The 16,814-nt window shown below is 39.6% G+C and overlaps 2 protein-coding genes across 6 annotated transcripts in view; both read right to left on the bottom strand.

The window, feature by feature from the left end:
* PHF21B (PHD finger protein 21B) overlaps positions 1 to 16,814 on the bottom strand; it is a 180,852-nt gene that overhangs the window by 33,694 nt on the left and 130,344 nt on the right. For all 5 annotated transcript variants that reach the window (XM_086885376.1, XM_086885377.1, XM_086885379.1 and 2 more), the window contains one exon: positions 11,909 to 12,001. In XM_086885376.1, coding sequence (XP_086741502.1) covers positions 11,909 to 12,001 — 93 coding nt within the window. The remainder of the gene's footprint in view (positions 1 to 11,908; positions 12,002 to 16,814) is intronic.
* Positions 580 to 8,340, bottom strand: LOC147653794 (uncharacterized). Its single transcript, XM_086885388.1, has 4 exons — positions 8,046 to 8,340; positions 7,804 to 7,879; positions 6,385 to 6,461; positions 580 to 4,398 (listed from the first exon to the last, which is right to left on the bottom strand). The coding sequence occupies exons 1-4, from the start codon at positions 8,103 to 8,105 to the stop codon at positions 4,237 to 4,239; spliced, it is 375 nt and encodes a 124-aa protein (XP_086741514.1). The 5' UTR covers positions 8,106 to 8,340; the 3' UTR covers positions 580 to 4,236.

Below are 16,814 nucleotides of genomic sequence, written 5' to 3'. Positions count from 1 at the left end.
AAAGCTACACAGAACTCCAACAAACCATAGTCACAATACCCTGGCAGTAACTGAAGGGTTCTTTGCTCGTTTTCTTTATGCAATTACTGTGTGTAACGATTATCTGACTGGCTTAGTTAAGATACCAGACAAATACCTTGGTAAAGTAGTTTAAGGGAGGACTCTATAATTAGCTTCATACCCATGATTAGTTAATGGTCTTATTTTCAAAAGCAGTGCACAAAGCCTTGGTTTAAACCCATCAGTTCAGGAGTTTTTCTAGCCAAAAAATTGTCATGGAGTTTACCAGGATCTACTGTATCTGTCACTCTTAATTACAATTTTATATTTAATCAAAAGCCTAATTAAAACTAAATGCCTACATATATTCCAGCTATATAATTATCTTTTCTATTGCATGATGTAATACCTCAGTGAATCCTACCCACACCCACAATACACATCCTGCAGGTTGTGGATGAACATATATTACTTTGCTGTAAAATAAGCTCTTCCTTAGATGATTAAACAAACTTAATTTTCCAAAATACTAAATTCTTTATAAAGTGCTACATACTGAAATTATCTGATAGGACTCACCAAACTGAAACAGTGCAGAGCATATGCTGGGTACTTTCTGCCACCGTGTGATACAGAAGAGGAATAGCTGTTTTCATGGGCTAAGCCTCTGCAAACTTCCTAAGTTTACCTAACTTTGGGAGACCATGTTTATTTGCAATTACAAAACAATAAAAAGTGTTAACTATACAGAAACAAAAGTTTTGGGTACTCCTCTTTAATTTAATAATTTAAAGTGAAAATAACATTTATTGCTAGGGCCTGCAAGTGTGAATCCAAAACAGAAAGCAAAAGTATAAGCCCCTTGTGCTCCAACACCTATGAATGTTCTCCTCATAATATAAACACCAAGTGTAAACATTTAATAAACAGCTTCATGAAGGACCTTTGTCAGAGTGTCACCTAAAACCCCAAACTACTGCAGTTATTTGTGAAAATAAACGGTGTCAGCTAGGAAGAGAAAAAATAAGAAGGAAAAAGGTAGCATAAATTCCTTTCCCTCACAGCAAAACTGTAGCTTAAATTTGGGAGATGAAAGGAGGACAGTGGCACTAGCAAAAGTTTGGAAGATGGCAATCGCTGAATAAGAGGTAGAATAAAGCTAGGGCAGAGCACTGCACACACACAGTATCCAAAAGTAATTTTCTACTTAAAGTAGCACAGGTTGGATGACACCAGCCTCTGTCACAAGAGTTACAGAAATAAAAGGCACCAAAGTTGAGCAAAGGAGAAGAAAAGAGAAAGAAAAAGAGACAGCATGTATGTTACCAAAAGAACGCTTCAACTGTTGGCTAGTGTTTCAAGTAACAATTCTCAACCCTTCTTTCCCCAAGTATCTTTCATTTAACTTTCTGACAGCTGTCAAAACAGAATGTGATCCTACCAGGGCTCAAAATGCAGAAGAGAGAGCTGCTTCTTGAATATAATGATTTCATAAACCCATGTTGTTTTTGGGTTTCCTCAATACCCACAATAACAGAAATACTTCATTTCCTGTGGAAATGTTCAGACAGGTACTTCTCAGACAGCTGCAGATGAACACATTTTTCAAGGAGATATTCTTAAATCTGAGCATTCACTAGGTGGGGGCTGTCTGCTTTTTAGACATGGAATAAGAGAGGGCCCAATCCTGTGAGATGTACAGAGTGTTCTTTTGTTCAACAACCTCTAATTTAATATATTTTAAATAATTTCAATCAGGAAAGAATCAGGTCCTGTGACTAACATGACTTCTTGTATATCCCATATCATCAAACTCTATCCAGATGTCCCTATGTGAAGCTCAAAGGTTTCAATTTCACCAAAACATCATTCCAGCTCTCAAGAGTACAAATTGCTGAATACTACAAAGGTGAATGAATTGCTGAGTGGGAGATGTGGGAGAGCCTGGTGTGTGTCACCACTGACAAAGGAAAATATGATAATGGGCAATCTATTTCCTGAGGTACATCCAAACAGGTTGAGCCACTCACCTCCTGTAGTAAAGAAAAATAAGGTAAGAAAGAAAACCTCTTACAAAAGAAGTCCTCAAAATCCAACTGAAACAACCATGGGGTGAAAGGAGAAGGGAAGAAAGTCACACAGTTCCCCCAGTCTCTGTGGGCAATGCTATGTAGTCCTAAAGAATTTAATTAGAACAGTTACATCTGCGAAGATCTGCAGGTGTTAGGAAAATTGTAAAGGGCATTTCTTGTAAATGTGTTCTCCTTCAAGCTCAGGAAAGAAGGGAAGTTAACACAGTGTACTTCAATTTCAAATGCAAAAGGGGTCACACTGATACTCCAGCTCACAGGCTGGCCATATGAATTCTCCCAGAAGCTGAAGAGTGAATTTAAAAGAAAATACTAAAGAGTTCTTAATTATGAGCTCCAGTAAATTGTTAAAATGGTTTTTTATGCTCATGACTGGCATTTTATTGCAAGGTTGAATTTACCTAACTTCAGCTTCTAGTCCCTGGATCTTGTTATAGCTTTGTCAGCAACACTGAAGAGCCCTCCCCTTCCCCTGTATCAGATATCAGCTGGATCATGCTCAGCATCCATCAGCCCTTCACACTAGCAGGGCTGATCTGCATGAAAGTAAGCTTTTCATCTCAATGCAAGATCACATTGCCTTTGAGGAAACGACCATTATTCACACTTTATTTTCACTTCATCCTTGTACTCAGAGCTTAAAAACAAAAACACAAAATGGATTTGGCACAATTCATATGTCACAGAGGCAAAGTGCTGAGAGCAGCAGCCAGAGCTTTCATTCTTGGAAACTTTAGAGGACTACACAGAAAACATTAACACTGGCTGATAAAATGAGTGAAATGTGGGAAGATCATATCCTTCACCAGAATGAACCGATGCACACTGACTTCAGTAAAGCCATGTCTCTTTATGCCAGGAGGCATGAGGACTGACCCCCGCCCCTGTGCTGGTTTAGGGCAAATTTGGGAGAAAACCTCCGAATGGGGTCCCTCCAGAAAACAAATTCAAGTGGCCCCTTCCCCAGCTGGCTCAGGATAAATGATTCCCTTGGAGAAAAATGGAAAAAACTATTTAACAGAAATTGAATAATAAACAACAAAACCTCTCGCTGTTCAAAGAGATGGCAAATCCAGAAAAGTCCTTTCCATGGGTGTAGCTCAGCTCACTCAGTCTCTTATCAGTCCCTCTGGTGCTGAAAAGTGCCGAGGCCCAGGCCCTGGTGGGCCACAGGCGTGAGCTCCCGGGGTTCGGCTGGGTTCTCAGTCCAGAGCAGGTTTGCACAGATCCAAGAAAAAGGGTAAAAAACAGTCTGGGGAACTTCTCTGCCTCAGCGAGCTAAAAACTAACTAAAAGCAAAGGAGAGCTCTGTCCCTCTGTCTGTCCATGCTGCAGACAGCACAGTCCAGGAGCAGGATGGGGGACAGTGACGGCTCCTTCTGAACACAAACTGTGCACTGCTTCTTCTTCCCCCTCTTTGCTCTCAGAGCCAGTCTTAAAGGTGCAGAACTTAATATGTAACATAAACAAGGTGATTGAGGATACAAACATCATAAAGTCACCCCAGGACCCCTTCCCTCTTCTTATTTAATCAGTAAAAATTATGAAAAAAAAAATAAAAAAATTGCCTACTTTTACAGCAATGGCACTCCCTAAAATCCAGGTTGCCCCACTCACTCAAATACTATTATTTGCAGTTTATCTCATTTTTAGTTCCTGCTATTAGCCCAAGGACACGATTGTGAGGATTTTGGAGGCATGTGCTGCATGAATCTTTCAGACCTCAGTGAGTCCATACACAAAAGTATCCAAATTCTCAGGGAAGGAGTCAAGAAATTGCAAGCAGAAGGTGACAGTGACTGGTTCAATGGACTATTCAGAAAATGGAACTTACCTAGTTGGACTCTAGTCAAAATGGGTTTACTGATTTTTGTAGTTGTTGTTATGTTTATATTGCTACCCTAGTTTTTAAGTTGTCTGTTAAGGGTTTTCCATCTTATAATTTGCAGAGTAGAGGCAGATGTGGGAACTGATCTGGCTAGGATAGATCAAACCATGGACCAGGTTCTTAACACAGAAGGAATAAACTGGAAGCCTTGGGGGATGGGGTGCTGGGGGGATACTGATGGAGTCATCCTACCCTAGACTTACAAGGTCATGTCCCTGGTCCATGTTCATGATTGAACCTGTGCCCTCAGATATCCCTTTACACTGTGAAGTTTGCCATGCCCCTCAGCAGCCTCTCAGATGATGTGGTCTCTGTGAACATTAAAGTCTTTCCTAGGCACTCCATCGTACCCGTTCCTCTATTTGCCACGCTGCCCGGCCAGACCGGTCCCCAGTCACAGCGAGCAGACTGCAACAGCCTCTGAGGAAAAAATTAATCCTTATTGTTTAGGGTTACAATGGAAATGTAAAAAATAGACTGTGATTATACAAACCAGTCAATAACTTACTTCTATTTCCACTATTTTCAGCATTACAAGTTAGCTTGCTTCTCTCACAGATAGTTACTAATGATTAACTTCCTTCAATTTAAAGTGTCCATGAGCCCTTAGGTACAAATGAGAGAAGACCTGTCTGCTTTCCTCCTGTCCATACACTTTCTTAGGCAAGCTCTGAACTAATCCACACAGCTGGCATTCACTGGATTCAAAATCCAGTGTTACATTAAAGGCCATGGATATCACTGCTTTGTACTGTCCATCACTTTAAGTGCTTTTCCTGCTTCTAGACAAACAATAACATCACATTATGATGATTCAACCACCCCCAATTAATTTACTAGTCAAAATAAAAGAAAAAGACAGACAAAAATAATAATAAAGGAAGGACAAAAATAATTTGTCTGCTGACATCCTAAGCAAGATGGAAGCACACAAAATGCTGAGACACCAGGAGATGAAAAAGAAGGGTCAGCCAGCAGCAAAGCTAGTTTCTTCAAGTCTTTACTGAAGTTATGCAAACAAAGAAAGCCTTCCAGTGCACCTGTTATTCACCCAGAGTTCTAGTGCAAGCTTGTACAACTGTCCTTGAGGCTCAGAGACACAGCATAGTCCAGATCCAGGCCAGACATGGATTGGAAGTCACACCTTTCATATGGATAGAAATGGCATCAGTGGAGAGAGGAGAAATTTCTTTACCCTCTCATTTACTGCTACTTCGCAAAGCAGTATTTGACATGGAGTAACATAAGAGTTTTCAATTGGGAAAAAGGTACTATGCCAGATGTAAAAATGGCTTGAATGTTTCCTGAAGTTTTCATGGATACTTTAGAATTCTATGTGCAGACTGTCATGAAGAGTTCTGTGGAGGTCCTTCTCAAAGTGCTTACAACACTGATCAGATCTGAAGGTCTCAAGCATCAGTAGCAGGCTGGGGTTGGGGTTGCTTCTCCTTCCCCACCACTCTGGATCAATTCTCTTGTTAAGAACTGAAAACTGACACCAATGGAAAGGCAGAGGAAACAGAGGTCCTTTGGAAAAGATTCATGTCAGCGTAGCCCACCTTGATCTATCCTACACATTCATCCTTGAGCTTACTGCAGAAGACTGGATTTCTTGCAACTGCCAAATTCTGTCACGCAGCCATCCCCAGGGAATGTTCTTAGGATACCACCTTAGTCACACCTTCACCTGTCTTGGCTGCACAGCAGCAGTGTAAAATACATACCTTGAAGGTACTACATACAGCAAGCCACTGCCTCTCTCAGCAGCACAGGCAATTTACCAAACCCACCCACTAGTGTGGAACTGAGCTTCCCACAGACTTTTCAATAAAGTACTATGTTTCCATCCCAATCTTCAGTGTCCTCCCTGTAAAAACTTAATATGAAAGGTCAAGCTGGCCAAGCATCCCTGGTGCAGGGAATCCCTACAACAAGGCTGAATCAGCTGTCTCAGAATTCTTCTCTAAGAATTAATTTAACACTCATTAATTTCTACACTAAATGTTTTCTATAGTGGCATGCAATTAATAGTATTATAATAGTATAATAGTATAATAGTATAGTAGTATAATAGTATAATACTATTATAGCATGGCCATTAAAAATAAGCAAATTGATTAAAATAAACCCTAAGCAGAACTCTCAGATGTATGTGCTTCTTCCCAAAAGAAAAGAGAAGAAATAGCTTACATCAGATGTTCATCTTGGTGCCTAACACATTACCAGAAGATGCTTCAAGTACAGTGACAAGTACAGTATAAGAACTTATATACAATAAAACAGATTAATTGCATTTATTAAGGGCTACATGTTCAGCTAGGCCTCTGCAAATCTTTTATAAAAAATAATTTTGCTTGCTTTCTGCATGCATAAATGAATATTAAATACTGTTGCTTGGTTGCTTACCGCACTGCTTAAGTTACATTCAATCAGATCCTCTCTCTTCTCCTCCAGTAGCATTCCAACACATTCCCGTGGAAGCTCTGAGAGTTGTATACCAGAAAATTTCACATCATCCCTTAAGTTATAGTCTTTATTTTAATATTTAATTTAATTTAATTTATTTAATATTTTAAAAACAACTTTACCCAATTCCATTATTCCTTTCTCAATCAAACAATAAAGTATTCTTGTCTCTCCACTGCACAATTCTGTATAGCTTTTTATACAAATATGTATGCCTGTGAGATTCTTTTCTATTTTCTTGAAAGACTGACTTGCATTTAGTAATGCTTTTCTACTTTCCAATGGCTATGTACAGTTTTAACACTACAGTTAAAAATAATGGGGTTTTTTTAACTCATGATGCAAACAGAGAGAGACTTTGCCATAGACCAACCTATTCTACGGTACACAGCAGCATCCCAAAACTTATTTCTGTCTATAGGAGTTGCTTTCCTTCCAAGAAATCTTCCAGAAGCCCCACCACTGAGGAAGCCAGGAGCAACACCTGGCTTTGGTACACGTGTGAAGAGAAGCAGCAACTACCAGTAGAAATGTGCTTATGAGAACTAAGACCTGAAACTTTAAATGGAAACGTGTGGAGTGCCCTCACCCAAAGAGGTGGGGATTTGATTTTAGACAGGCAGTGTTAAGGTGAGGGGAATGGCTTTAAGTCCCAGGCGGAGTGGACTACACCCCTCTGCCATGGGGGATGTGCCCTAAAAGCACAGGAAGAATTACTCCACTCCCAAATCCCTTATAAAGCCCAGAATGTTCTATCCTTCTTGCATTGCTATTCATTATTTTCTACTGCATTTATTTTAATAGCCCTTCCTATTGTACCCCTATTGTTTTGTACCCCTGAGACTTCTCCCTTGCTGTGTCCCTACTGGACACAGACCCCAAACTCCACCCTTGCTTTACCCCGTAAAACCCACTACCTTGCCTTTGTTCTTGGTTCTTTGGCTCTGGTTTATGCTTGATTAAATCCTGCGTTGGTGACGCCCCAATAAATGGATTCCCAAGTTTAATCAAACAGAGACATGTCTTGTTCATTTCCCACATCAATCACCAGTGGCTGCACCCTCCCTGGACATGACTTTGTTGCGGCACGATGCAACGGGACTGTGTTTTTAACATTTGGGAACATGTGGAGATGCTGGCTGGGCTCACATGGTACCCAGTGAAGAATAAACATACACTAAGATAACAGGGCTTGTCCCAAGGCAGCCCAGTGACCACATTCAGACTCTACTGGATTACTCACATTAAAATCACTGCAGAAGATAAAAACCAATCAGTATCTGACAGCGGAACTTGGCAGAGTTGATTGAAACATGCATGTTTCGCCCAAGGTGACACCTGTTTGTTTTCACCACTAACCTTTGTGATCCTGCCAATGCAGATGCTGCTCTGCTCTTAGCAGCAGTGTCATGAGGAAAGCCATCCCAAACTGTGCCTTCAACCAGAATTGGAAAGATAGGTCAGGGAAACAGCACTGTAATCTGATTTAACTGCCATTCAAAATGTCACAGTCTCTCCATTAATTTGAATGAGGATTGGACTAAGCCCAAATTACTGACCAAATTGCTGACAACAAAACAGGTTTTTTTTAATATTTTTACCTTTTCATTTAAAATCTTCCTGTTGAAGAACAGAAAATAACATTCCACATGTACCTCCATGTGGCTACAGCGCAACTTATGGTCTGTAGACCAGTTCAAAATTGACAGAATATCTGCTCTGCAGCTGGAAATTGGAACTCAACTTGACAGAATGCCACCATCTCCTTGGAGCAGATGGTGCCGTAAAGAAGAGGAATAGCTCAGGACTTCCACAGTGTTTAAGTAGAGGACCTCTAGGATTTTCTTCTTATAGTGGAGAGTCTGCAGTTCCAAAGCATCTCACTCAGTTGGAAACCTCAAAGACCAAAGTAAGAAGAGAAAGACTATCTGGAATTAGATTCTCAAGCATCACAGCTCACTGATTTGATGAAGGCAAAAATGACTTCATATTCTGAAAAAAAAATATGAACAATTATCCGCCAAAGAAACTTGTTTTGGCAAATAATGAATGCCTAAAAAATATTGTTTGTATTGTGCAAAGAACATGTAAGTAATGTTTGTTAGCTCTCTACTTAATTAGTGGATCTAAGCAATGGGATTTTGCTGCCATTTGTGAATGTTCAAATTTTGAAACCTTGTTCTCCAGATGGAAAAGCTCCCAGGGGGTCATATAATAAACTCATTCAAATGAACAAAACAAATGACAAGTATCTTTACAAATGTGGAAAATGAGGGAGCTGTATGCATTATTTTATATAACTCTTGTTAAATGCCTTGGTTTACTTCTGTGGTATGTTTTCACTTGACTGCATATGAGTAACTCAAAAGAGGCTGTCAAGATGAGGAGCATAGAAATGTCAAATATATCAAACCCCTGTAGACATGATGAGGACCCTCAAAATGGAGGAGTCTTTCTGTCTAGCCATCCTGGTAATATTTATGCCTATCTGTAAATCTAAAGGGAATCTGAAAGCCCAAAGGAATAATAAGACTGGCCAAAAGGAGAAATGCCAGACAGCAGTTGGTGTGCTGCCAGGAATGCAGATACTGACGTGCATTTTTCCCAGTTATCTACATGCACCTGAGACAGAAGTGCAATCTGTCCTCCTTAGAGAAAAGGCACTCCCAGAGGATGATTCACATATAAGTAGGCTCCTAAAATGTAAGGAATTCTGAAAGGGCTCCACCCAGGCCTTCCACTCTTTCACAGAACTGCAGAGAAGTGGCATATTCAGCTCAAAAGATTAGGGAAGTGCAGCTGTACCTGCCACTGCTCTTGCACAAGCTACACCTGGACTCACCTGCTTGAGTAAATAGACCCTTCTGTGCAGGAGCACAGAAGCCTTTGCTGCTCTTGTTTCATCACCACAGGGCTCCACACACTTCACTGTCGCAACTAGACTTGGCAGAGATGGAGATCAGGGAAGATTGCATCCCTTCCAGAACAAGATTGAGCCATAGATAACATCTGAGCCCAGATACAGCACTGCTTTCATTCCCTGTGAAATACTCCGAATTCTTGGTAGAGGAGTGATGAATATGGTTCTGCTTTCCCAGTAATTTGCTGCTACATGGGCAAACAAAGTAAAGGTTTTAGCAGATGCCAAACCCAGCTGGACTCAACTTGTTGGTATGCTTGGGAGATGGGAATTTGGATCTCCAAAAGTCAGTCCTAGAATGGTAGGATTGTGCCAGTAATTCAGAGCAAGGTATGGGGACAAAAGGAGGTTAGTGGCCAGCCTGATCTGTGACCAGCTCTGATGAAAAAAAGCTGAGTACACAGACTGTGACAGGATTTAATTCTGCATGATTTCCAGCTCCTATTGGAAGATAATATACACCTCTTAATTTCCAAAATAATTTTTTCACAACACTACAAGGAAGAAGAGGGAGATATACTATAACACCTGCATGGTGTCACATGGCCTTGCTTCCTGGAATTTTTATATTTCCATCTGAAGTTTCCAGTTTTCCTGGACCAGAGATGACTATGCACTCACCCTACAGTTCTTACAAAGGACAGCCTTCACAGTGACACAGTGCTGCAGACTTACAGTGGCCTGCCAGGCCACCTGCATCCAGCTGCACCTAGGGAATGACAGCTTTGCAGCACTCTGGTCCATGGCTATAGTAAATCTATTTTCAAGACACCTGACTATTTAATTAGAAGCCAAACTTTCCACTTGTCTATGAAAAACTGGTATCTCTGAAGACATTGAACACAAAGGTGGGATGTTTGATGGATGGAGGGAATTCCCTACTAGGAAACTGAAAATTTTAAACTTCTCTGTGAGCTTGGAGGTGGAGAGGAACATATGCACCATGAAGAAGCATAAAGGAAGACTGGCATGTAAATGGGACAGGCTGTTGCTGAAGAAGCTGGCCTGTTGCAAGCCTGTGAAAAAGCCAGAAAAAACTCAGTGCATAAGACATATCCCTGACAAGATGGTCTTACATACAGTTGCCTACTTCATTTTTAGTTTTACAGAAATGAGATTGTTTGGTAGTTATTGCCCATTCTATCTATCTGAAATATTCACTAAATAGAAAAGTTAGTGAACTATGGCTCAGGACAGCCAAGAAAGAACTGGTAGTTAATTAGTATTAAGTATGATTGCATGAACAGCTCTGGAATGGAAGCTGTACCAGGAAGGGAGTGAAACAAAGTGGAATATAAACAAAAATATTGTAATGACCTAAACAGCAAGACAGAAAGGATGAATTCCTTTAAAAAGCTGAGGAAATCAGTTTCCTCCACTTTTTTAAATTCTTCAAAATTGAATCTAGCACTGAATTTTTTCTATTTAACAAAAGCATAGGGCATTGGTACTTCTTTAAGTGCAGAATTTGCAATGCCATCACCATAGCTGAAACACAACCTAAATGATAATTTAGTCCCTGTTACAGGTCTTTCATCTGCTCTTGAACCTCATCTGTTTTCAGGAGCAATCTGCTCATCTTTCACACCCCAAAATGTCAGAAATCAAAATGTTATTATGTTGTAAGAACAACTGAAAAGCAAAGTCTTGAACTTGATAAGAAAACTATAACTTCACTTTATGTTCACAATTCTGCCATCCACAAAATGTAATTTAAAGACAGAATTTAAGAACTTTGTATTGGAAACACTTCGTCCTCCAAGTAAATTTAGCTCACAGTCCTTCTACTAGATTCTGCCAGTAAAAATAAATTAGAAAGAAATAAAGGAACAATAGGAAGAATATATATCATCTATTTCAGCACTTTTCATATATGAGAAATAGAGCTCTAAGGGCTACAGTGGGAGAAATATATTTATACTTAATAATCATTAATGTGAAGAGCAAAGCATAGAATTGCAGCAAAACACTTGTTGAAAATTATATCCAAAAATTTTGAGGGAGTTGAAATGGGGAATAAATTGCATATTATAGAAACAGTGATGGGTGCTCAGAAAAGAAGACAGTTAGAAACATTTTAAAAACCAGTGAGTGCAACTCCCCTTTCACTCTTACCCAGAGACTCTCTCCTTGGTCTGGCACCTGGGTTAGCTGGGCCAAAACTTTGTATTGGGATAGACAAGGCAAATAAGTCAGTGAAACAGAACATGGGGTTAAATCTTGAACAGGCAGGTTAACACTTCCACCAGTTCTTTTAATTACAGAATTGCAGATTTTCACTTCTGTGATTTGTGATTCAACTTTAAAGCATAAATTTACATTCCACCGTATGTATTTTGTTCTTCCACAATGACTCTACATGACATTTTATAGCTTTTCACTGTGCTATCAGTACACTCCCAGAAGAAATTTTTTTTTCAAGGACTGAAAAAAAACACAACTCTGCAAAATCAGTGTGCCAATGCACCCAGGCCTGGGCACTAGACAGGAACAGAGAATATGTACAAAATGACACAACCCCCTCTTTGAAATTGTATTTTGTACCTGAGGTAGCACTGCTGGTCCTTGTCCTGCCAACCTCTGCAAGGAGCTGACCTGAGGAACCTTAATGGGTGCTGCAGTGATAGTTCCCAAAGTCTGTTGGAAGAAAAACATTTGAACACAGCTTAAAACAATTGCAAAGCTTTCCCAGACAGAATCTCTCCAAGCCAGCAGTTCCTTTCCAGCTCTTTTTCTCTTCCCAGCCGCCCTGGCTGAAGGCTCTCTAGGCACCAGGCTGTTTTCAAAAGAGATTTGAAATGCACCACAGCGATGTGCATCGGTACGATGATGTATTCTATGGTAGCCAAGGTCACAGAGAGATATTTGCCATGCCTCAGGAAATAGAAAATACTGAATTATTAAAATGGAAAGCTGCCTATAAATCTACTACAGTACACTGCCATAAAACATTCAGCTAAGATGATGCCCATTTGGGCCAACACAGCATCTATTACTATCTATGTTTATTTTTGTTTCTCACCCTTTTCTTAGTTGTATATCAAATTTATTCAAAGCTTATTTATGACAGGATGGAATAAATGGAGAACTTATGACTGAGCCATATATGTAAAGAAGACAGCTGAATTTCAATTCATAAAATCATGGAATGGCTTGGTTTGGAAGGGACCTTAAAAATCACCCAGTTCCACCCCCCAACATGGACAGGGACATTTTTCACCAGACCAGGTTGTTCCAAGCCCCATCCAATATGGCCTTGGACATTTCCAGGGATGGGGAAGCCACAGCTTCTAACCAAAAGTTTGTACTTTGGTTAACTGGCCAATATTCTTAAGGCAAGGTTTTGTAACTTTCATCTAGCACTTCGTTATTCTGTTGGGACGACACAAGTGGATGATAAGCAAGTGGGACATAAGCAAGTGGATGATTGTCATTATAACAGCAAGAGACACTTAGTCACTGAACATAACATCTTATCAGGCTGTTAGAAATAGTTAATATGGAGAAAAATATAGATTCAACTGAATTTCTCTAAATTTAGCTCTGCTCTAAACCAAGGTTTTGGATCACAGCCAGCAAGACAAAATATGCTATTATTACCCCAATCTGGTAATGAAATTTGTCAGTAGAAAAGAAACTATAACATAATTAGCTCAAGGAAAGTGAAACTGTGTCACATCCATGCTATTATGTTCTCCTTATACCTCGCCCACAGAGTGGCAAAACAGTCTATTTCATTCTGTCTCCAGTGTTTGATAAGAAATGACAAGTGTATTCAGGCAGAATATTCTGAATAAACTTCTCCTACAGCGTTTATATTTTTACCTCTGCTACTCCTGTCAAAGACATTTGGGGGTGTGATGTTGCATATTCAACAAAGATTAACATTTGAAGAAGATTTGCCTGAGTAAAACAACAAGGAGAGCTGAACAGTTATAACCATGCAACACAATTTTTCTTGAGTACTCATGGATTACCAGTACCCTGGATTATCCATGAAAAAAATGTACTCCATTCAAATCCTGTCTCAAGCTAAGCGAAGAGGGAAAGGGGGGCAGAGAGGACAGCATTTCCATCCATGGATGATAAAACAAGTTACACTTCCTTTAAAATAAAGGTTCTGGCAGCAGGGTGAGGAACAGAAGGGATATTTCTTCCAGTTTCCTTATAGGGTGATACATGGACTAAAAACAATAGGAAGGATCTGACTGAACAACTTCGTTGCCCTGTATACCCTATCACTGCCTCACACATCAGCAAGAATAACATGCTGAGCTACTGCAGTCTGGGAGAAGGAGAAATTGAGCTGCCACCTGTTGCTATGGGCATTTATTAGACTTATCACAACTTCCTGCTTAATATTATCATGAACTATAATCAATTCAGTCAAGATTCAGATTTTTTAGGGTAAATACTTAAGTTCACTGAAGTGAACTTTCCAACTCATGCTACAGAAAACTTATTACAAGTGGCATCTATATTTTCCTACTATCCCAAATGGGACTTCTTTCACCACACAGTGAAGTCCAAGGTTTACTAGGAAATATTGAGGGCACCACCACTTCTCCTGGGCTGTACAGATACCCTCTACAGAAAGTTAAAAACAAAAAGTTCTTCCTTCTGGAAAGTTGTGCCTTAAAGGCTGCTGCCTCTGACCTTGAAAACACACATTCTAATATTCCTCTTCCTACAGATACACAAGGATTTGCAAAGATTTTCAAGCTGGACAACAAAGTACATGGTTGGCATGGTAGTGTTCGGTCCAAGGTTGGACTTGATGATCTTAGATGTCTTTTCCAATCTTAATGACTCTGTGATGTCATTAAAATACCAAGTGCTGACACTGAATGAAATTTGGAATTGATTATAAAGATAAGAATCAAATTACTGAGATGTTAAGTAAGATAGAGTTATCAATTGTTAAGATAAACAAATAACTCCTTGTCTGAGCAACAAAGCTCTTTTCTTTTATTACTTCAAATATCTCCAGGGAATAAGAAAAACAAACAAGCAACTAGAACAGAATGACTCTGTCCTGTGAGGAAGGAGCTCATGTCAGCCCCTGGGTGCACTGCTGGGCCAGTTCTGGTTCAGGTTTCAAAATAGAGAATGACTGAGACAAAAGAAATGGGAATGAGAGAACAAACAAGAAGCACCACAAAACTACTCTGCACTGTTCCTTCAGCTTCACTTGAAGGCAAAGTCAGGATGAAACATCTGTGGGTAGTAGGGAAATTAACTGCCATCAGTTATGTCACCTGCACTTCCAAAATTTAATCAATTTATTTTCCTGAAGTAGCAATTCTGCAGCAAACACAAAAGTACAAAACCAAATAATGGCACTCTTAAGTTATAAAACTTTCAGTGACAAAAATGCAGCCTTCTGTTTACAAATGGTTTTATAGTAAGGATCTGTTAATTAATATTCAAGGAAACAATCTCAGTATAGAAATCATATGGCCAAGGAAAAAAATCAAGAAAAAGAACTTCAATATGATGCTAATATTAGCACTACAGTATGTTCAGACAGAGACACATCTAAGAATCTACTTTATTTTTCACCATTTACATTGTTTTGTTATTATTTCTCAGCTTGGGCAATAAATAGCTCAAGCTATTCAAGAATTCAATGACCTCTGTACTTTTCCTGTAACACATTTCATCTGTTATGTCTGGGTACTTTGCCTAGGTCAGTATTATTGTCTCCTCTTAGTGAAAAAAATCTAGATTTAGAGGTAAAATGATAATGGTCAGGGCTAGACTGTTGTGCAGGTGGAAATGCAAACTAGATTTCCAGTGTCTTATCCATGTGACTGATTAAACTCATCTCATCCATGCATGGAGAGCTCCAGCCTAATGGCCAAATTTTTAGGCAGACCAGGATGTCTCCATGATGATGGGTGAAAGAAGTGAACTATGAAACAGGGAATTTCAGTGTGGTCTCTGCAATGAAGGAGGTGCAGGTGCCAGAATGGGTGGTTGGGCAGTTTGGCTCTGGGTACAATTTACACTGCTTTGTTCTTATTTAAGCTCTACATGAACAAGAAGATAAAACCACTTATGGGGGAAATAAGAACATAAGTGTCCTTATCTGATACCCTTGACCATGCAATAAGAACTGGACAGATTTCCCATGGCTCAGGCTATGACACATCAAATCCTGCTCACACTCCCCTTCGTACATCAGCTCAAGCTGGGCCCTCCGCTCAAGCCTGTGGGCTCCAGGAGGTGACTAATCAAGATACCTCCCCAACAAATAGAAAAATATTTTTGTTCTTCCTGTTAGCAAAGCCATCTGTTTTCATGCCCTGACACATGCCACGGTGAACCTGGTGGATCAAAGACTTGCCACTCAATAATTCCATGCTATCATTTTTATCCATGGGGCCGTTTTTCTTTTCTCCTTCTTCTTTTCCTGTTTATCTAAAGAGCAAGCTGGTGCACATTCTCATAAACCTCTAATTAGCCAGCTGAAAAGACATTTTTCTGGCAATGGTTGACCTTTAAGCATTTTGTATGAATTTATTGATACAAGCAGAAACAGTAATTTAAAAGATTATTTTATGAGTGCTGAATAGCAGCACTTTTGTAAAGATAAATGAGTTTCTTATTTCTACATTTACAGCTCTAAGCATTTTTATGAAAAGGTCCATAAAAGTCAAAGATATTTCTGAATCTCTCCTCTGTCTAAAGCTACTTGGGCTTTTCTGGCGACCCCCTGAAACATCTACAATGTGAAGGGATGGGGGAAAGTGAATAGCCAAGTTCCAGTTATCTTCAGATTTAACTGTACGCATTTGAACCAGACTAACGACTTTATACATTTGTGTTTCTTTCAAATAAGAACAAATTCATCAGGTGTATTTCCTACTGTCTAATTTACATTCAGAAGCATTTTGGGAGCTCATGATCTTTTGCTAACTCTTACCTCAAGCTTCAACCCTGGACTAGAACAGAAAGCTCAACCACTCCATCCCTCAGAGCAGGATTTACTGGATAATGAACACATGTGGCTGGGACACATGCCACAGGCAGACAGGGATCTGGCATGTCAGGTACATGGTTTTGGTTGAGCAATCCACAGATGCTCTCAGACAGGAATGAAGCAGTCCCACTGTGGAGGGGACCTGCAATCTCATTGGGTAAATGTCATCCAGCAGCATGTGTTCCAAAGGGTCACACTTCAAATTGCAAAAACAGGTGAAGGAATCCAAATGAAATCATTCTTTTCACTGGTCAATTTATTCACTAAGAAAATAGTAATAACTTAAAATAGGAAAACCAACTCAAGCCCCCATACAAGAGGACACAGCTGTATTAAAAAAAAAAAAAAAAAAGCAGTTCCTCCCATTCAATCAAAACAAAATGAAAAATTCAAGAGATATTGCTAAGTGCAGTTAAAAAAGAAGATCACTTCTCCTCATAATTTCTATTAAAGCCTTGCATTGTA

The sequence above is a fragment of the Cyanistes caeruleus genome, chromosome 4 (genome assembly GCF_971803275.1).
Source record: "Cyanistes caeruleus chromosome 4, bCyaCae1.hap1.1, whole genome shotgun sequence".
NCBI classification, from domain to species: Eukaryota; Metazoa; Chordata; class Aves; order Passeriformes; family Paridae; genus Cyanistes; species Cyanistes caeruleus.
Note: the sequence above shows the minus strand (reverse complement) of the source record. Positions and strands in the feature narration are given on the sequence as shown.